The sequence below is a fragment of the Schistocerca nitens genome, chromosome 5 (assembly GCF_023898315.1).
Source record: "Schistocerca nitens isolate TAMUIC-IGC-003100 chromosome 5, iqSchNite1.1, whole genome shotgun sequence".
Classification (NCBI taxonomy): domain Eukaryota; kingdom Metazoa; phylum Arthropoda; class Insecta; order Orthoptera; family Acrididae; genus Schistocerca; species Schistocerca nitens.
The window spans coordinates 506,413,888-506,429,597 of record NC_064618.1 but is presented as its reverse complement, the minus strand read 5'-3'; the positions used below and the strand labels follow the sequence as shown (position 1 = coordinate 506,429,597).

Sequence of the window (15,710 nt, the reverse complement as noted above, 5' to 3'; positions counted from 1 at the left end):
TACACAAACAGCAGTTGACCGGCGTTGCCTGGTGAAACGTTGTTGTGATGCCTCGAGTAAGGAGGACAAATCAATACCATCACGTTTCCGCCTTTGATAAGGGTCGGCCGGCCGGAATGGCCGTGCGGTTCTAGGCGCTACAGTCTGGAACCGAGTGACCGCTCCGGTCGCAGGTTCGAATCCTGCCTCGGGCATGGACGTGTGTGATGTCCTTAGGTTAGGTAGGTTTAATTAGTTCTAAGTTCTAGGCGACTGGTGACCTCAGAAGTTGAGTCGCATAGTGCTCAGAGCCATTTTGATAATGGTCAGATTGTAGCTTATCGCGATTGCGGTTTATCATATCGTGACATTGCTGATCGCGTTGGTCGAGATCCAATGACTGTTAGCAGAATATGGAATCGGTTGGTTCAGGAGGATAATACGGAACGCCGTGCTGGATCCCAACGGCCTCGTATCACTAGCAGTCGAGATGACAGGCATCTTATCCGCATGGCTGTAACGGATCGTGCAGCCACGTCTCGATCCCTGAGTCAACAGATGGGCACGTTTGCAAGACAACAACCATCTGCACGAACAGTTCAACAACTTTTGCAGTGGCATCGACTATCAGCTTAGAGACCATGGCTGCGGTTACCCTTGATGCTGCATCACAGACAGGAGCGCCTGCGATGGTGTATTCAACGACGAACGTGGGTGCACGAATGGCAAAATGTCATTGTTTTGGATGAATCCAGGTTCTGTTTACAGCATCATGATGGTCGCTCCGTGTTTGGCAACATCGCGGTGAACGCACATTGGAAGCGTGTATTCGTCATCGCTGTACTGGCATATCACCCTGCGTGATGGTATGGGGTGCTATTGGTTACATGTCTCGGTCACCTCTTGTTCTCATTGACGGCACTTTGAACAGTGGACGTTACATTTCAGATGTGTTATGACCCGTGGTTCTACCCTTCATTCGATCCCTGTGAAACCCTACATTTCAGCAGGATAATGCACGACCGCATGTTGCAGGTCCTGTACGGGCCTTTCTGGATACAGGAAATGTTCGACTGCTGACCTTGCCAGCACATTCTCCAGATCTTTCACCAATTGAAAACGTCTGGTCAATGGTGGCCGAGCAACTGGCTCGTCACAATACGCCAGTCACTACTCTTGATGAACTGTGGTATCGTGTTCACGCTGCATGGGCAGCTGCACCTGTACACGTCATCCAAGCTCTGTTTGACTCAATGCCCAGGCGTATCAAGGCCGTTATTATGGCCAGAGGTGGTTTTTCTGGCTACTGATTTCTCAGGATCTGTGCACCCAAATTGCGTGAAAATGTAATCACATGTCAGTTCTAGTATAATATATTTGTCCAACGAATACCCGTTTATCATCTGCATTTCTTCTTGGTGTAGCAATTTCAACGGCCAGCAGCGTATGTATATTGCTATCTCATGACTTCAGTCACCTCATTTGATTATGAAGTGCTCACAAGTCTTCTAAAAAAAACACATAGTTTTATTTAAAATAGCAGAAAATGAAAGAAAAAATCGGCAGCAGTTTGAGCAACTTGAGGAACAGCAATGAACAAGGCATGAAGATCCATGTTATAGGGGGGGGGGGGGGGGGCGGTCATGGAAATTTCCAGTGAAGAAAATGAAGACTAATCTGAGAATTGTGAGAGCAATGGTAAAACGAGAACAGTTCTGGGAAATAGAACAAACAGCTGAGAAAAAGGTTGTGGCGTTTCATACAGAGTAACCTGATAAGGCGCTGTAGCAAGCTGCTCATGATTTTTTTCATGGAGACAACATAACTGCTTATGAGGCACTCATGAGTTACGAGCATCTCCATAACAATTTTAAAGTAGCGTCTTATACTCCACAACCATCTGATCTCCGTCCCAGGGATTTCTGGCCTTCTCCTTAATGAGAGTCATTCTCCGTGACCGCCAATTTTCCCGTCGGACTGCAATTACATCAACGATTTTCCAGTAGGTAAAACAAACCTCTAAACAAGTGCTCGTAGGTACTATGAAAGTGGTACGTCGATTTAGTGAAGAGTGTGTTCTTTTAAAGAGAGATGATCTTGAAAACTAGTAGAAGATTAAATGTCCTAATATAAGGAGTTTATTAGAAAAAAAAGGAGATCTTCGAATATGAAGTCACCTAGTTCAACGAGCGCACTGGAAAGGAAAAATATGGAATGAGGAGGTATTAAATGGGTGAATAAGAACAGGAAGACACTAAAGACAAGCGACAGTAGAAAAGATAATTGTGTGTGTGATTATAATAGACTGCTTAATAAAGAATGCTCCAGTGGAGACTCTGAATCCTCGGAAGATCAAAGGACGATGGAGATAACAGTTAAACCGCTGGAAACAGTATCTGCCGTAAAACATTTAGGAGTAACTATCCGGAGCGAGCTTAAGTGAAATGACCACATAAAACAAATAGTGGGAAAAGCAGATGTAAGACTCAAGATTCATAGAAAGAATCTTAAGGAAATGTAATTCATCCACGAAGGAAGTGGATTATAAGGCGCTTGTTCGACACATTCTTGAGTACTGTTCATCTATCAGGGATCACTATCATATAGAACTGATAGAAGAGATAGAGAAGATTCAAAGAAGAGCGCCACGTTTCGTCATGAGATCGTGTAGTTGGCACCAGACCGTTACGGAGATGCTCAACATACTCTATTGGAGATGTTACAAGAAAGTCGTTGTGCATTACAGAGGGATTTCTATTGAAATTTCGAGAGAACTTTCTGGGAAGAGTCGGACAACACATTACTTACCCCTAAATACATCTCGCGTAATGATGGTGAGAAGAAAATTCGAGAAATTAGAGCCAATGCAGAGGCTTACCGACAATCACTCTTCCCATGCGCTGTTCGTGAGTGGAACAGAGTTGGAGGGCTCAGTTAGTGGTTCAAAAAGTACCCTCCGCCACACACCATTAGGTGGCTTGCGGAGTATGATATAGAATAGACGACATTAGGATAAATTTGTCTGTTGCCAAAATTAAAAGCATCACGAAGAAGAGAAAGAATAGAGAACGGTGGATTTGCTGCGACTGATTGAGCGCGATATTGATGCTCTGGAAAGCCGAACTTGCTATGGCAGTTCATTAGGTAACAAAAATACTAAAATTGACCATACAGCAAACAAATCGTTCTTATCCGTAATTGTCGAAACTCTTTTTTTCCTTATCGCCAATGGTTCCAAAAACACTTGTACTTAACAGATTACGTTAGTCGCTTTGTATCCTGATACTGCTCTTTATATACCTAGTAAATGATCGTTGGAGCATTTTACATAATATTTTTCATCATCCGATTTGGTGTGATAATGATTTTCAGTGTAAGGCCTGCATCGCTCCAGAAGATTGCACAGCCAATGGAAACAGGCAAAATACCCTATCTGATCTAAATTATCCGGACGCCTATGGCTGAGTCGATGTAAGTTGATCCCCGACATTGCAGCGGGCTGGGTGCGTCAACGCGATTTTGAAACGCCTGTGTGGCAAAGCCTCAGCGTTGTCACAGCTGTTACGGTTTTCCCTGCAGCCGATAGTGCTTCGCAGCTGAAGGCGAGCTGTCGGGGATCTTCGACAGTAGCAGCGGACTTTTATAAGGGGTGTTCCAATCTTCGCCTCTATGACAGCTTAACTCTACTGCGCACACTTTCCGTGGGATGTCAACATGTCTCTGGAGGAATGCCAGTTCATTCTTCTTCAAGAAACTAAACCAGAGTAGGCAGTCATTTGGAATGCTGGGATCTGGAGTGAAGTCGACATTGTAACTCATCCTAAAGGTGTTTTGGATTCAGGCCAGGACTCTCGTCGGACCAGTCCATTTCAGGACTGTTACTGTCCACAAACCTCGCAGATGCTGTTTTGTGGAAGAGAACGTTATCATGATGATACAATCATTGTCTCCGAACTGTTCCTCTACTGCATGCAGTGCACGATGATGTAAAATGTGTTTGTATCCTCCCGCATTTACCACTTACTTAATTTCAATAAGGAGACCACACTTTTAACTGCTGTAAACACCCCACTACCACAACACTACTTTCTCCATGCTTCACTGTTGGCACGACGCATGATAGCAGGTAATGTTCTCCAGGCATTCACAAAACCCAAACCCTCCATCTAAATGCAAGGTATGGCGTAATTCATCACTCCAAATCATTCTTGAACTCATCCACTGTCCAGTAGCGTCTCTCTTTACACCACCTCAAGCATTAATTAACACTGACTACAGAAAGCTGTGGCTTATGAACTGCTCAACGATTGCAGGCCCAGGTCCTTATGCCTAGTCATTGTACTGGTTGGATTGCTAACAGCACTTTGGAACTCACGAGTGATTCCTTCTGCTGATATCATACGATTTTTTTCAGCCACTCTCCACAGTGGTCGACGTTCCATGTCCGTTTGTAGATGAGATCTGCCTGACCTTGGTTTACTTGCAGTTATTCCTCCGCATTTCCACTTCACAGTCACATCACCAACAGCTGAAGTGGATAGCTTTGGAAAGGCTGAAATGTCCCTGATAGATTTTTTGCTCTGATAACATCCAGTGACTAGCCCACGTTCCCTCCTGACCGACCCTTTCTGCCATTATTGCTTCTCTGCTCGCAACACGATACCCCCCCTCCCGTGACGTCTAGTAGGTCCATTTCGTGTAGGCCTACATAGCGATGTCCGGATCTATTTAATCAGATAATGTACCTCAACTTACTCATCACTTGTTTCCCACTTTGGTTATGACACGAATAATAAAAACTGTAAAACTTTTACTGCTTTAGAAGTTCTATTTTACTTTTTCAGTAATGCGAACTTTCTGCCTAAGCAACTTTTCACTGGCATTATTTCCATTTGCTCTACAGGAATTAAACAACTGTAATTTTTAAAAATTAAGAGAAAGTCCATTTGCAGTCTGTCATATTATAAATCATTTACTGACGTTATTTACGAGTTTTTCTTTTGACCTCGACTCACTTGCATGTTTACCATACTTGTGTTTCTTCAGAAAGATTGACCTCACTTGTTGGCGCAAACAGAATCGATGAACTTCTGCTTGTTAATATATGCTCAACTAAATGCCAATTATTTTCACAAATAGAAGACCAGCTTATTCCGTCGAGTAATACATTCAGTTGACACACATTTTGAATTCCATCATCCCTCCGCTTTCTTCTCATCAGTTATAAGGTATATCATCATTTATTAGACCATCAATGGTATATTTTTTGTTAACAGGCTGTCGTGAGGTACAGATAATCAAGCGCGGTGACCCGTGACAATTTGTCGTTTATGCTTTCATTCTGTTGCGTGAAGGTATGAGTTTCATTAAATTGACCAATCTCCTAAAACTGTTATTATGATTTACTCGATACCTTAATGTTACATTAAGTAGTCGACTTATGTAGAAAGCACTACCTGCTCAAAGAATTCAAGAAGGCACCTCGTAATGGAATCTTGTCGGAAAATATCCTCTTAAACGTTCACAAACAAATCTGGAAGACGGTATCTTGATTCGATGTCTTCCAATCTTTTACCGACTGCCTACAAAGGCATTACATGTCAGCTAACAAGAGTGTAAGTTTCCTGTTTCAGCTGTAATAATCGCATTATTCTAACTGCCAAAGACATTTCAGAGCCGGGAGTGACAGAACATGTCGTTGAATCTGGAGCTATACAGAGCACATTACTAATCACTGGTGCAAAAAGCATTCAATAACTTTAAAATCCTTTTCTTCGGTAGTAGCAGCTCAATGTGGTAGTCTTCCAGAGCAGACAATTAGTTTTCAACGTGTCGTTGGTTGATGCAGATCGTTATATAACAGTTTATTGATTGTTTTCTGTAAGAAATTGATCGTTGCTTTACTGGCCGTTAATGATTTCTCACTTTAAATGCTAGTAGTCTGCATTTCATAATTCTTTCTACTTCAGGTTTTTTTCTTTTAGTCGGAGATTTAAATGTCCCTTAGAAAGTAGGGGACTTGTCATTTCCTCACGTAAGGAGGGCAGGTGTAGCTGTCGTATCAAAATATCTCAAGTACTTCGTTTGCGTTGTTACACGTGCGGTTCACGCGGCTTTTAACAGATAAATAGAGAGGGGCATCATCTACCGATTTAGCACACAATGCGTCGATGAAACTTGTCGGTTTAAGCTGCCAAAGTCCAGTGGGAAAAGGAAGTGTTTTTACTGCATTAGAGTATCAGCGATTCTAGCCGATTTGGTACTAAGCCATGCCATAAGGAAAATCGCGAGATAAGATTCAGCTACCACCAGAAGTAAGTTGTCAATAGTATAGGACATACCTTTTGTCAGAGATGCCATGGCGTAGACGTTCTCTTGGCAAGGCGGAAGAAATTGCAGCCCTGTATTGGGTGGCAGGTGTGCTAATACTCCTGAGTTCAGAGAGCCACAAACCAGCTGCTCACCAGATAACGAAAGCGACTGTAACGAGTACGATAAGACAAAAAAGAATACTCCATTCGCGGGAGACCTTTGACCGCCACTGGGCGGTACGCGGGACGGCAGTTCGTCTGTTATCTCGAATGCAAACACTCCCACAAAAATATAGGCGTGACAAGGCGCTCATAGATGCTCGCACCCGCGCAGAAACTTTTTTTCTTAAAGAAGGGAATTTCTCTGTCAGTGGCCGAAATAAACATTTTTGTTTGGAATAAAAATTTTGTGTCTTGGCCACATTCGACCCTGACTCTCGGTCTCTTTGCAGTTCTGTGTTGTGCAGGTACAGTGATAATTGTATGCGGCCAGGTCCAGATTGTATACCGATTAGGTTCCTTTCAGATTACGCTGATACAATAGCTCCCTACTTAGCAATCATGTAAAACCGCTCGCTCACCGATAGATTTGTACCTACAGATTGGAAAATTGCGCAGGTCGCACCAGTGTTTAAGAAGGCTAGTAGGAGTAATCCATCGAACTACAGACCTATGTCATTGACGTCGGTTTGCAGTAGGGTTTTGGAGCATATACTGTATTCAAACATTATGAATCACTTCGAAGGGAACGATCTATTGATACGCAATCAGCATGGTTTCAGAAAACATCATTCTTGTGCAACGCAGCTGGCTCTTTATTCGCACGAAGTAATGGCCACTATCGACAGGGGATCTCAAGTTGATTCCGTATTTCTAGATTTCCGGAAAGCTTTTTACACCGTTCCTCACAAGCGACTTCTAATCAAGCTGCGGGCCTATGGGGTATCGTCTCAGTTGTGCGACTACCAGGAAGGTCGCTGTTCGTAGTAATAGACGGCAAATCATCGAGTAAAACTGAAGTGATATCAGGTGTTCCCCAGGAAGCGTCCTGGGACCTCTACTGTTCCTGATCTATATAAATGACCTGGGTGACAATCTGAGCAGTTCTTTTAGGTTGTTTGCAGATGATGCTGTAATTTACCATCTAGTAAGGTCATCCGAAGACCAGTATCAGATGCAAAGCGATTTAGAAAAGATTTCTGTATGGTGTGGCAGGTGGCAGTTGACGCTAAATAACGAAAAGTGTGAGGTGATCCACATGAGTTCCAAAAGAAATCCATTGGAATTCGATTACTTGATACATAGTACAATTCTCAAGGCTGTCAATTCAACTAAGTACCTGGGTGTTAAAATTACGAACAACTTCAGTTGGAAAGACCACATAGATAATATTGTGGGGAAGGGGAACCAAAGGTTGCGTTTCATTGGCAGGACACTTATAAGATGCAACAAGTCCACTAAAGTTAGAATATTGCTGCGCGGTGTGGGATCCTTCCCAGGTGGGATTGACGGAGGACATCGAAAGGGTGCAAAAAAGGGCAGCTCGTTTGGTATTATCACGTAATAGGGGAGAGAGTGTGGCAGATATGATACACGAGTTGGGATGGAAGTCATTAAAGCAAAGACGTTTTTCGTCGCGGCGAGATCTATTTACGAAATTTCAGTCACCAACTTTCTCTTCCGAATGCGAAAATATTTTGTTGAGCCCAACCTACATAGGTAGGAATGATCATCAAAATAAAATAAGAGAAATCAGAGCTCGAACAGAAAGGTTTAGGTGCTCGTTTTTCCCTCGCGCTGTTTGGAAGTGAAATGGTAGAGAGATAGTATGATTGTGATTTGATGGTCCCTCTGCCAAGCACTTAAATGTGAATTGCAGAGTAACCATGTAGATGTAGATGTAGATGTAGACCACCGGTGATCTTTTTCATTAGTCGAAATGGACATGTCTTGTTTTCCATGCCGTTGGCAGCTTTCCTATCGCAAACGCTACTGTTTTGAGTAGGTCTGTGGGGAGAATGCGAATAAGGTAAAACTTGGAGTTAATATATTTAATATTTTTTTCTGTATGTAAACCAAAATATCTATCTATTAGTTACGAACATAGCCAGTTCTAACATACGAGGCACGTTCAGAAAGTAAGTGTACTTTGACCATAATGGGTTGAAGTTTTTTTTTATTTTTTGAGGTTTGGCAACACTGAGTTGTAGAATGAGGGGGGAGGGGGGGGGTAGGAATCCCCTGACCATAGCGAGCATTATAAGTACATAAACTCACTCAAGTTGTAGTGTCCAGTTGTGTGAAAGATGTTAATAATAAATTCCGCCAGGTGCTAGCACGTGCTGTGATCCTCTTCCTACTCGCAGAAGTAATAACGCACAAAGAAGTTTTTTCGTGAATCAAAAGAGTTTGCAGCAAAGGTGTTATGAACAGAACGAGTGTGGTTAAGTGATGTAGGAAATTTAGTGGAGGCAGAATAAATGTTCAGACGAACAGAGGAATGGAAATATAGTGCGTACTTCAATGCGAGATGCTTTTAATAATCTCCACAACGAAATTCTGTCTCGAAATCTGGCAGAAAACCCAAAGAGATTCTGGTCATACATAAAGCACACCAGTGGCAAGACGTAATCAATAACTTTACTGCATGATAACAATGGTGAAGTCATTGATGACAGTGCCACTAAAGCAGAGTTATTAAACACGGTTTTCCGAAACTCTTTTACCAAAGAAGTAAATATTCCTAAATTCCAATCAAGAACAACTGCCAAGATGAGAAACATAGAAGTAGATATCCTCGGTGTAAAAAAGAAGCTTATATCACTTAATAAAGAAAGGCAAGGCCTCCGGTCCGGATTGTATACCAGTCAGGTTCCTCTCAGAGTATGCTGATAAAATAGCTTCATATTTAGCAATTATATACAACCACTCGCTCACAGAAAGATCTGTACCTAAGGACTGGAAAATTGCTCAAGTCACACCAATACCCACAAAGAGAAGTAGGAGTAATCCGCTGAATTACAAGCCTATATCACTAACGTCGATTTTCAGTAGGGTTTTGGAACGTATACTATATTCGAACATTATGAAGTACCTCAAAGAATACGATTTATTGACACATAGCATGGATTCAGAAAATATCGTTCTTGTGAAACAAACTAGCTCTTTATACTCATGAAGTAATAAGTGCTATCCACAGGTGATGTCAAATTGATTCCATATTTTTAGATTTCCAGAAGGCTTTCGACACCGTTCCTCACAAGCGTCTTCTAACCAAACTGCGTGCCTACGGAGTATCGCCTCAGTTGTGCGTATGGATTCGTGATTTCCTGTCAGAAAGGTTACAGTTCGTAGTAATAGATGGGAAGTCATTGAGTAAAACGAAAGTAGTATCCGGCGTTCCCCAAGGAAGTGTTATAGGCCCTCTATTGTTCCTGATCTATATTAACAACATAGGAGATAGACTGAGCAGCCGTCTTAGATTGTTTGCAGATGATGCTGCCATTTACCGTCTTTTAAAGTCATCAGATGATCAAAACGACTTGCAAAATGATTTAGATAAGATAACTGTATGGTGCGAAAAGTAGCAGTTGACCCTGAATAAAGAAAAATGTGAAGTTATTCACAGGAGTACTAAAAGAAATCAGCTAAATTTCGATTACGAGAAAAGTCACACAAATCTGAAGGCTGTAAATTCAACTAAATACTTAGGGATAAAAATTACAAATAACCTAAATTGGAACGATCTCATAGACAATATTGTGGGTAGAGCAAACCAAAGACTACGATTCATTGGCAGAACACTTAGGAGGTGCAACAGGTCTACTAAAGATACTGCTTACACCACGCTTGTCTGCCTTATTCTGGAGTATTGCTGTGCGGTGTGGGATCCGCATCAGGTGGGACTGACGGATGACATCTAAAAAGTAGAAAGAAGGGGAGATAGTGTCACAGACATGATACGTGAATTGGAAGGCAGTCATTAAAACAAAGGCGTTTTTCGCTGCGACGGGATCTTCTCATGAAATTTCGATCACCAGTTTTCTCCTCCAATTGCGAAAACATTCTGTTGGCATCCACCTACATAGGTAGACATGATCATCACGATAAAATAAGAGAAATCAGAAGAAATTAAGCGCTCGATTTTCCTGAGACGTTCGAGAGTGGAACGGTAGAGAGACAGCTTGAAGGTGGTTAATTGAACCCTCTGCCAGGCACTTTATTGTGAACAGCAGAGTAATCAATTAGATGTAGATGAATGGAAGACCTTCCATTTTGACTGATGAGATGGGGCAAAAAATTGACGAAACTGTTCATGAACATCACCAACAGACAGTGGATGAAATTCCTACAATGTTTCCACAACTCTCCAGAACTCTCTTATAAAACACACTCACAGAAACGCTGGAATACCAGAAACTGCACAATATTGGTCTCAAAACTGCTGACAGAAGAAGAAAAATCTGGTCAATAGTGCCTGCGAGTTTCCCGAGCGACTTGAATTGTAAGTTGAGGATTTTCTGTGCTCTATTGTGACTGGAGATGAAATGTGGGTGGCACATTGCACGCCTGAAACAAAAGTACTTTTGTCACAGTTGCATCACATTAATTCCTGATCTGCTAAGAATTTCAAAAACACAATTTAGAGCAAAAAAAGAAAAACCACGGCCTCACTGTTTTGTGACTATAAAAGCAGTATTTTCGTCTAATTTTTGCCTATATAAATACACAATGATATGTGAGCCGTCCGCAGCTCGTGGTCTTGCGGTAGCGTTCTCGCTTCCCGCGCACGGGGTCTCGGGTTCGATTCCCGGCGGGGCCAGGGATTTTCTCTGCCTCGTGATGACTGGGTGTTGTGTGTCTTTCATCATCATTTCATCCCCATCGACATGCAAGTCGCCGAAGTGACGTCAACTCTAAAGACTTGCACCAGGCGAACGGTCTACCCGACGGGAGGCCCTAGCCACATGGTATTTCCATTTCCATATATATGTGAGCCCCTAAAAAACTCAAAAGGAGCATTCAAAACAAAAGGAGGGTAATGCTAACAAGAGGAATGCAGTTGTTGTACGTCAATGCCCGCCTTCACACAAGTTCAGGCACCAAGGCACTCTTGGACTCATTTGGTTGGGATGTTTTGCGTCACTCCCTATTCCCCCCAATTTGTGCCTTCAGATTACTATCTTTTAATCTTCCTGAAGGCACACATGAGTGGAGTTAAATTTTCAACTGATGAGCAGGTGCAGAAAGAAGTTCTGATGTGGAGGAAGGAGCTGGTGGGAGAGTTCTTAGAAGGGGATATGAAGAAGCTTATACTACAGCTCACCACATGCATTGAACGGGATGGCGATTGTGTGGGAAACTACTCAGCAATTATAACAACAATACATTTTTTCCAAAAAAATATAAAAATCTAGTATACATACTTTCTGAACATGTCTTGTATGTGAGTAGTAAACTAAAGCTGATTCGACATCAGGAGGGTCCATTGTTCTCTTATACAAACAGACCGGCCACTTGCCCTACTGTAATTTAACTCTCTGCTTACCAGAAAATCTGTATAGCATTGCCGACCAGTTGGGTCTCTCAGGCTCATGTTGTTTAAATTGACATAAATTGACACTACTGTGACGACTTATGATGTGAACGACTTTCGAGGTATAAATACTTTTAAAATAATTTTATTTCTTTAAAGTTTATATTTTAAAAAAAACACAGTTTTTATACTTTTACTTATGACTTTTATTCTTATAGCAAACTTGTGCAGGATCTACAGACAATAGTAGAATGTTCCAAGCATACAGGTTTGGTACACTTTTACCCCATAACTTGACTTTTTCTATCTTTTTCTCTATATAATATGCACATCTTCTCCTTTTCTTAGCTGGTGGTTTCACTGCCATTACTGGGTCTGGTGCTACTAATGAATTCATTGCCTTCTTTACCCCTGCTAGTTGCTTTTCCAGATTGACGATGAAAGTCTGATGTCACATTTTTTTATTGGTAGCCAGCATCATCCAAATTATGTATGCATTCATTATACTTATATTGATCATGTCAAACAAAACCGCCAATGGCCAGCGCCTTGTTTTTCTTTTCACATTGTAGAATAGTGTTTTCTAGTCCATAGCGCCAATGCTGACCTTTTATGGTACTTTATATCATTATAACTTTAGGCTTCTTTACTTGTGATGACATCACCGTTGGTTGGTCATGAAGAGAGCTAAGGATGGTAACACCTTAGTTTTTCTTAGGAACATAAGAGGCTGTCATTACATCTGGTTGAAAAACAAATAATGTAAAGTATACTTCACATCCTGTAGGTGTAGGAAAATCAGCAGGCAGTACACCTTTGTCTTTTTGGATAGTACTGACTAGTGTCAGATCTGAAACTTCCTGGCAGATTGAAACTGTGTGCCCGACCGAGACTCGAACTCGGGACCTTTGCCTTTCGCGGGCAAGTGCTCTGCCGACTGAGCTACCCAAGCACAACTCACGCTCCATCCTCACAGCCTTAATTCCGCCAGGCTGTGAGGACAGGGGCGTGAGTTGTGCTTGGGTTGCTCAGTCGGCAGAGCACTTGCCCGCGAAAGGCAAAGGTCCCGAGTTCGAGTCTCGGTCGGGCACACAGTTTCAATCTGCCAGGAAGTTTCATATCAGCGCAGAATCTGCTGTAGAGCGAAAATTTCATTCTAGTGTCAGATCTTTTGATAATAAATAATGAGCTAAATCGAGAGATATAAAAAAGAGACTTTCCAAGTTCAGTCACCTGGGTTTCACATTCATTCCAATTTGTCACTTGAAGTATGTTCAAGTCGGGCTGCTGCACTGACAAAGTGCAATACCCTAAGAATAACATGGAAGCAGTTGCGAGCCATAATGTCATTGAACAGTGGTTGGCCATTCTCAGCACTCTGAAGCTGACTGATATATTCATTTATTGACTTGTATGCTCCAGTCAGGATCAGAACACCAAGAAACTTTTTCAGTTCATGCATATCTGTATCCACCCAATCCCCCTGAATGATTCAACCTTCCCTGTTGGTTTGCATACACACTTAGTCAATACGCGGTACATGGAAGAATGACAAAAACAAGATTCTTCATTATCACAGTTCCTAATCGGATATGTTGTAGGTCTCTGCTTTTCTTTCAGTACAGGCTTTTTGTTCCATCTGCCAGAAACTCCAGCTTGAGGAACTGTAACCCATATTTCATTCCCATTACAAGAAAACAATAAATCACACTCAGCAGAATTATCACTAAATTGTTCTTCTGCAGCTTTGTAAAGGGATACTTCATGATCATCATCTTTGTGTAGTTCTGAGTTTTCCGCAACATCTGCCTCATTATCATCATCACTGGAAGATTCACATTCACTAGACGTGTTTCCAGAATCAGAAGACTGCTCCAGCAATTCCCTTACCTCCTCATCTGATAGTCCTCTTCTCCTTACAATTTTCAGTTTTTAGCACAGACAACTGTTATGAAACAATGCATCAAAATAAACGTGCATATCACAAGGAGAAATGTTGAACACTGAAAGAATAATGCTCGACTCAGCAATGGCAAGTGACATAACTGATGCTGCACAGAAAGACATCTGGTTGTCGAAAAACTGCTTATAAACGTATGGGCCTGTGAGGCCCATATGGGAGGAAACGTGCACCAACCCTTTGACACAATGACATAGCTAAATTTTCATAATCATTTATTTCCAGAATTATGACTAACTTGACAAAATTAGGAAAAGTCTTAAAATTTTGTTTAAGTGAAATGTATAGTCAGCAATAGAGAAGATATTAAGCTTTACGGACAGGCCTCAGGCCTGGTGGTAAATGAAGGGTTAATGACCCTTGTTTAAACAAACCACTCACTTGAGCTCTTCTTTTGTCTACACTCCTGGAAATGGAAAAAAGAACACATTGACACCGGTGCGTCAGACCCACCATACTTGCTCCGGACACTGCGAGAGGGCTGTACAAGCAATGATCACACGCACGGCACAGCGGACACACCAGGAACCGCGGTGTTGGCCGTCGAACGGCGCTAGCTGCGCAGCATTTGTGCACCGCCGCCGTCAGTGTCAGCCAGTTTGCCGTGGCATACGGAGCTCCATCGCAGTCTTTAACACTGGTAGCATGCCGCGACAGCATGGACGTGAACCGTATGTGCAGTTGACGGACTTTGAGCGAGGGCGTATAGTGGGCATGCGGGAGGCCGGGTGGACATACCGCCGAATTGCTCAACACGTGGGGCGTGAGGTCTCCACAGTACATCGATGTTGTCGCCAGTGGTCGGCGGAAGGTGCACGTGCCCGTCGACCTGGGACCGGACCGCAGCGACGCACGGATGCACGCCAAGACCGTAGGATCCTACGCAGTGCCGTAGGGGACCGCACCGCCACTTCCCAGCAAATTAGGGACACTGTTGCTCCTGGGGTATCGGCGAGGACCATTCGCAACCGTCTCCATGAAGCTGGGCTACGGTCCCGCACACCGTTAGGCCATCTTCCGCTCACGCCCCAACATCGTGCAGCCCGCCTCCAGTGGTGTCGCGACAGGCGTGAATGGAGGGACGAATGGAGACGTGTCATCTTCAGCGATGAGAGTCGCTTCTGCCTTGGTGCTAATGATGGTCGTATGCGTGTTTGGCGCCGTGCAGGTGAGCGCCACAATCAGGACTGCATACGACCGAGGCACACAGGGCCAACACCCGGCATCATGGTGTGGGGAGCGATCTCCTACACTGGCCGTACACCACTGGTGATCGTCGAGGGGACACTGAATAGTGCACGGTACATCCAAACCGTCATCGAACCCATCGTTCTACCATTCCTAGACTGGCAAGGGAACTTGCTGTTCCAACAGGACAATGCACATCCGCATGTATCCCGTGCCACCCAACGTGCTCTAGGTGAGCACTAGGCTCAACTACCCTGGCCAGCAAGATCTCCGGATCTGTCCCCCATTGAGCATGTTTGGGACTGGATGAAGCGTCGTCTCACGCGGTCTGCACGTCCAGCACGAACGCTGGTCCAACTGAGGCGCCAGGTGGAAATGGCATGGCAAGCCGTTCCACAGGACTACATCCAGCATCTCTACGATCGTCTCCATGGGAGAATAGCAGCCTGCATTGCTGCGAAAGGTGGATATACACTGTACTAGTGCCGACATTGTGCATGCTCTGTTGCCTGTGTCTATGTGCCTGTGGTTCTGCCAGTGTGATCATGTGATGTATCTGACCCCAGGAATGTGTCAATAAAGTTTCCCCTTCCTGGGACAATGAATTCACGGTGTTCTTATTTCAATTTCCAGGAGTGTATTTAGTATCTAGTTAAACGCCTATAACTGTCATTTTAGGTTCCATAATTTATGACCTAAGGTGGTCATGGAATAGTCCATGTTTACCCAAGTGCCC

The 15,710-nt window shown here is 43.2% G+C and overlaps 1 protein-coding gene across 4 annotated transcripts in view; it reads right to left on the bottom strand.

Moving 5' to 3' along the window:
- The window catches only part of LOC126259336 (3-ketoacyl-CoA thiolase, mitochondrial-like), a 96,673-nt gene extending 90,198 nt beyond the window's left edge, over positions 1-6,475 (bottom strand). For all 4 annotated transcript variants that reach the window (XR_007546501.1, XR_007546502.1, XM_049956043.1 and 1 more), the window contains exon 1: positions 6,321-6,475. Coding sequence is in view for 2 of the 4 variants with exons in the window: in XM_049956043.1 (XP_049812000.1) it covers positions 6,321-6,339 (19 nt within the window). In the remaining 2 variants the exon portion in view is untranslated. The remainder of the gene's footprint in view (positions 1-6,320) is intronic.
- Positions 6,476-15,710: the final 9,235 nt, after the last annotated feature.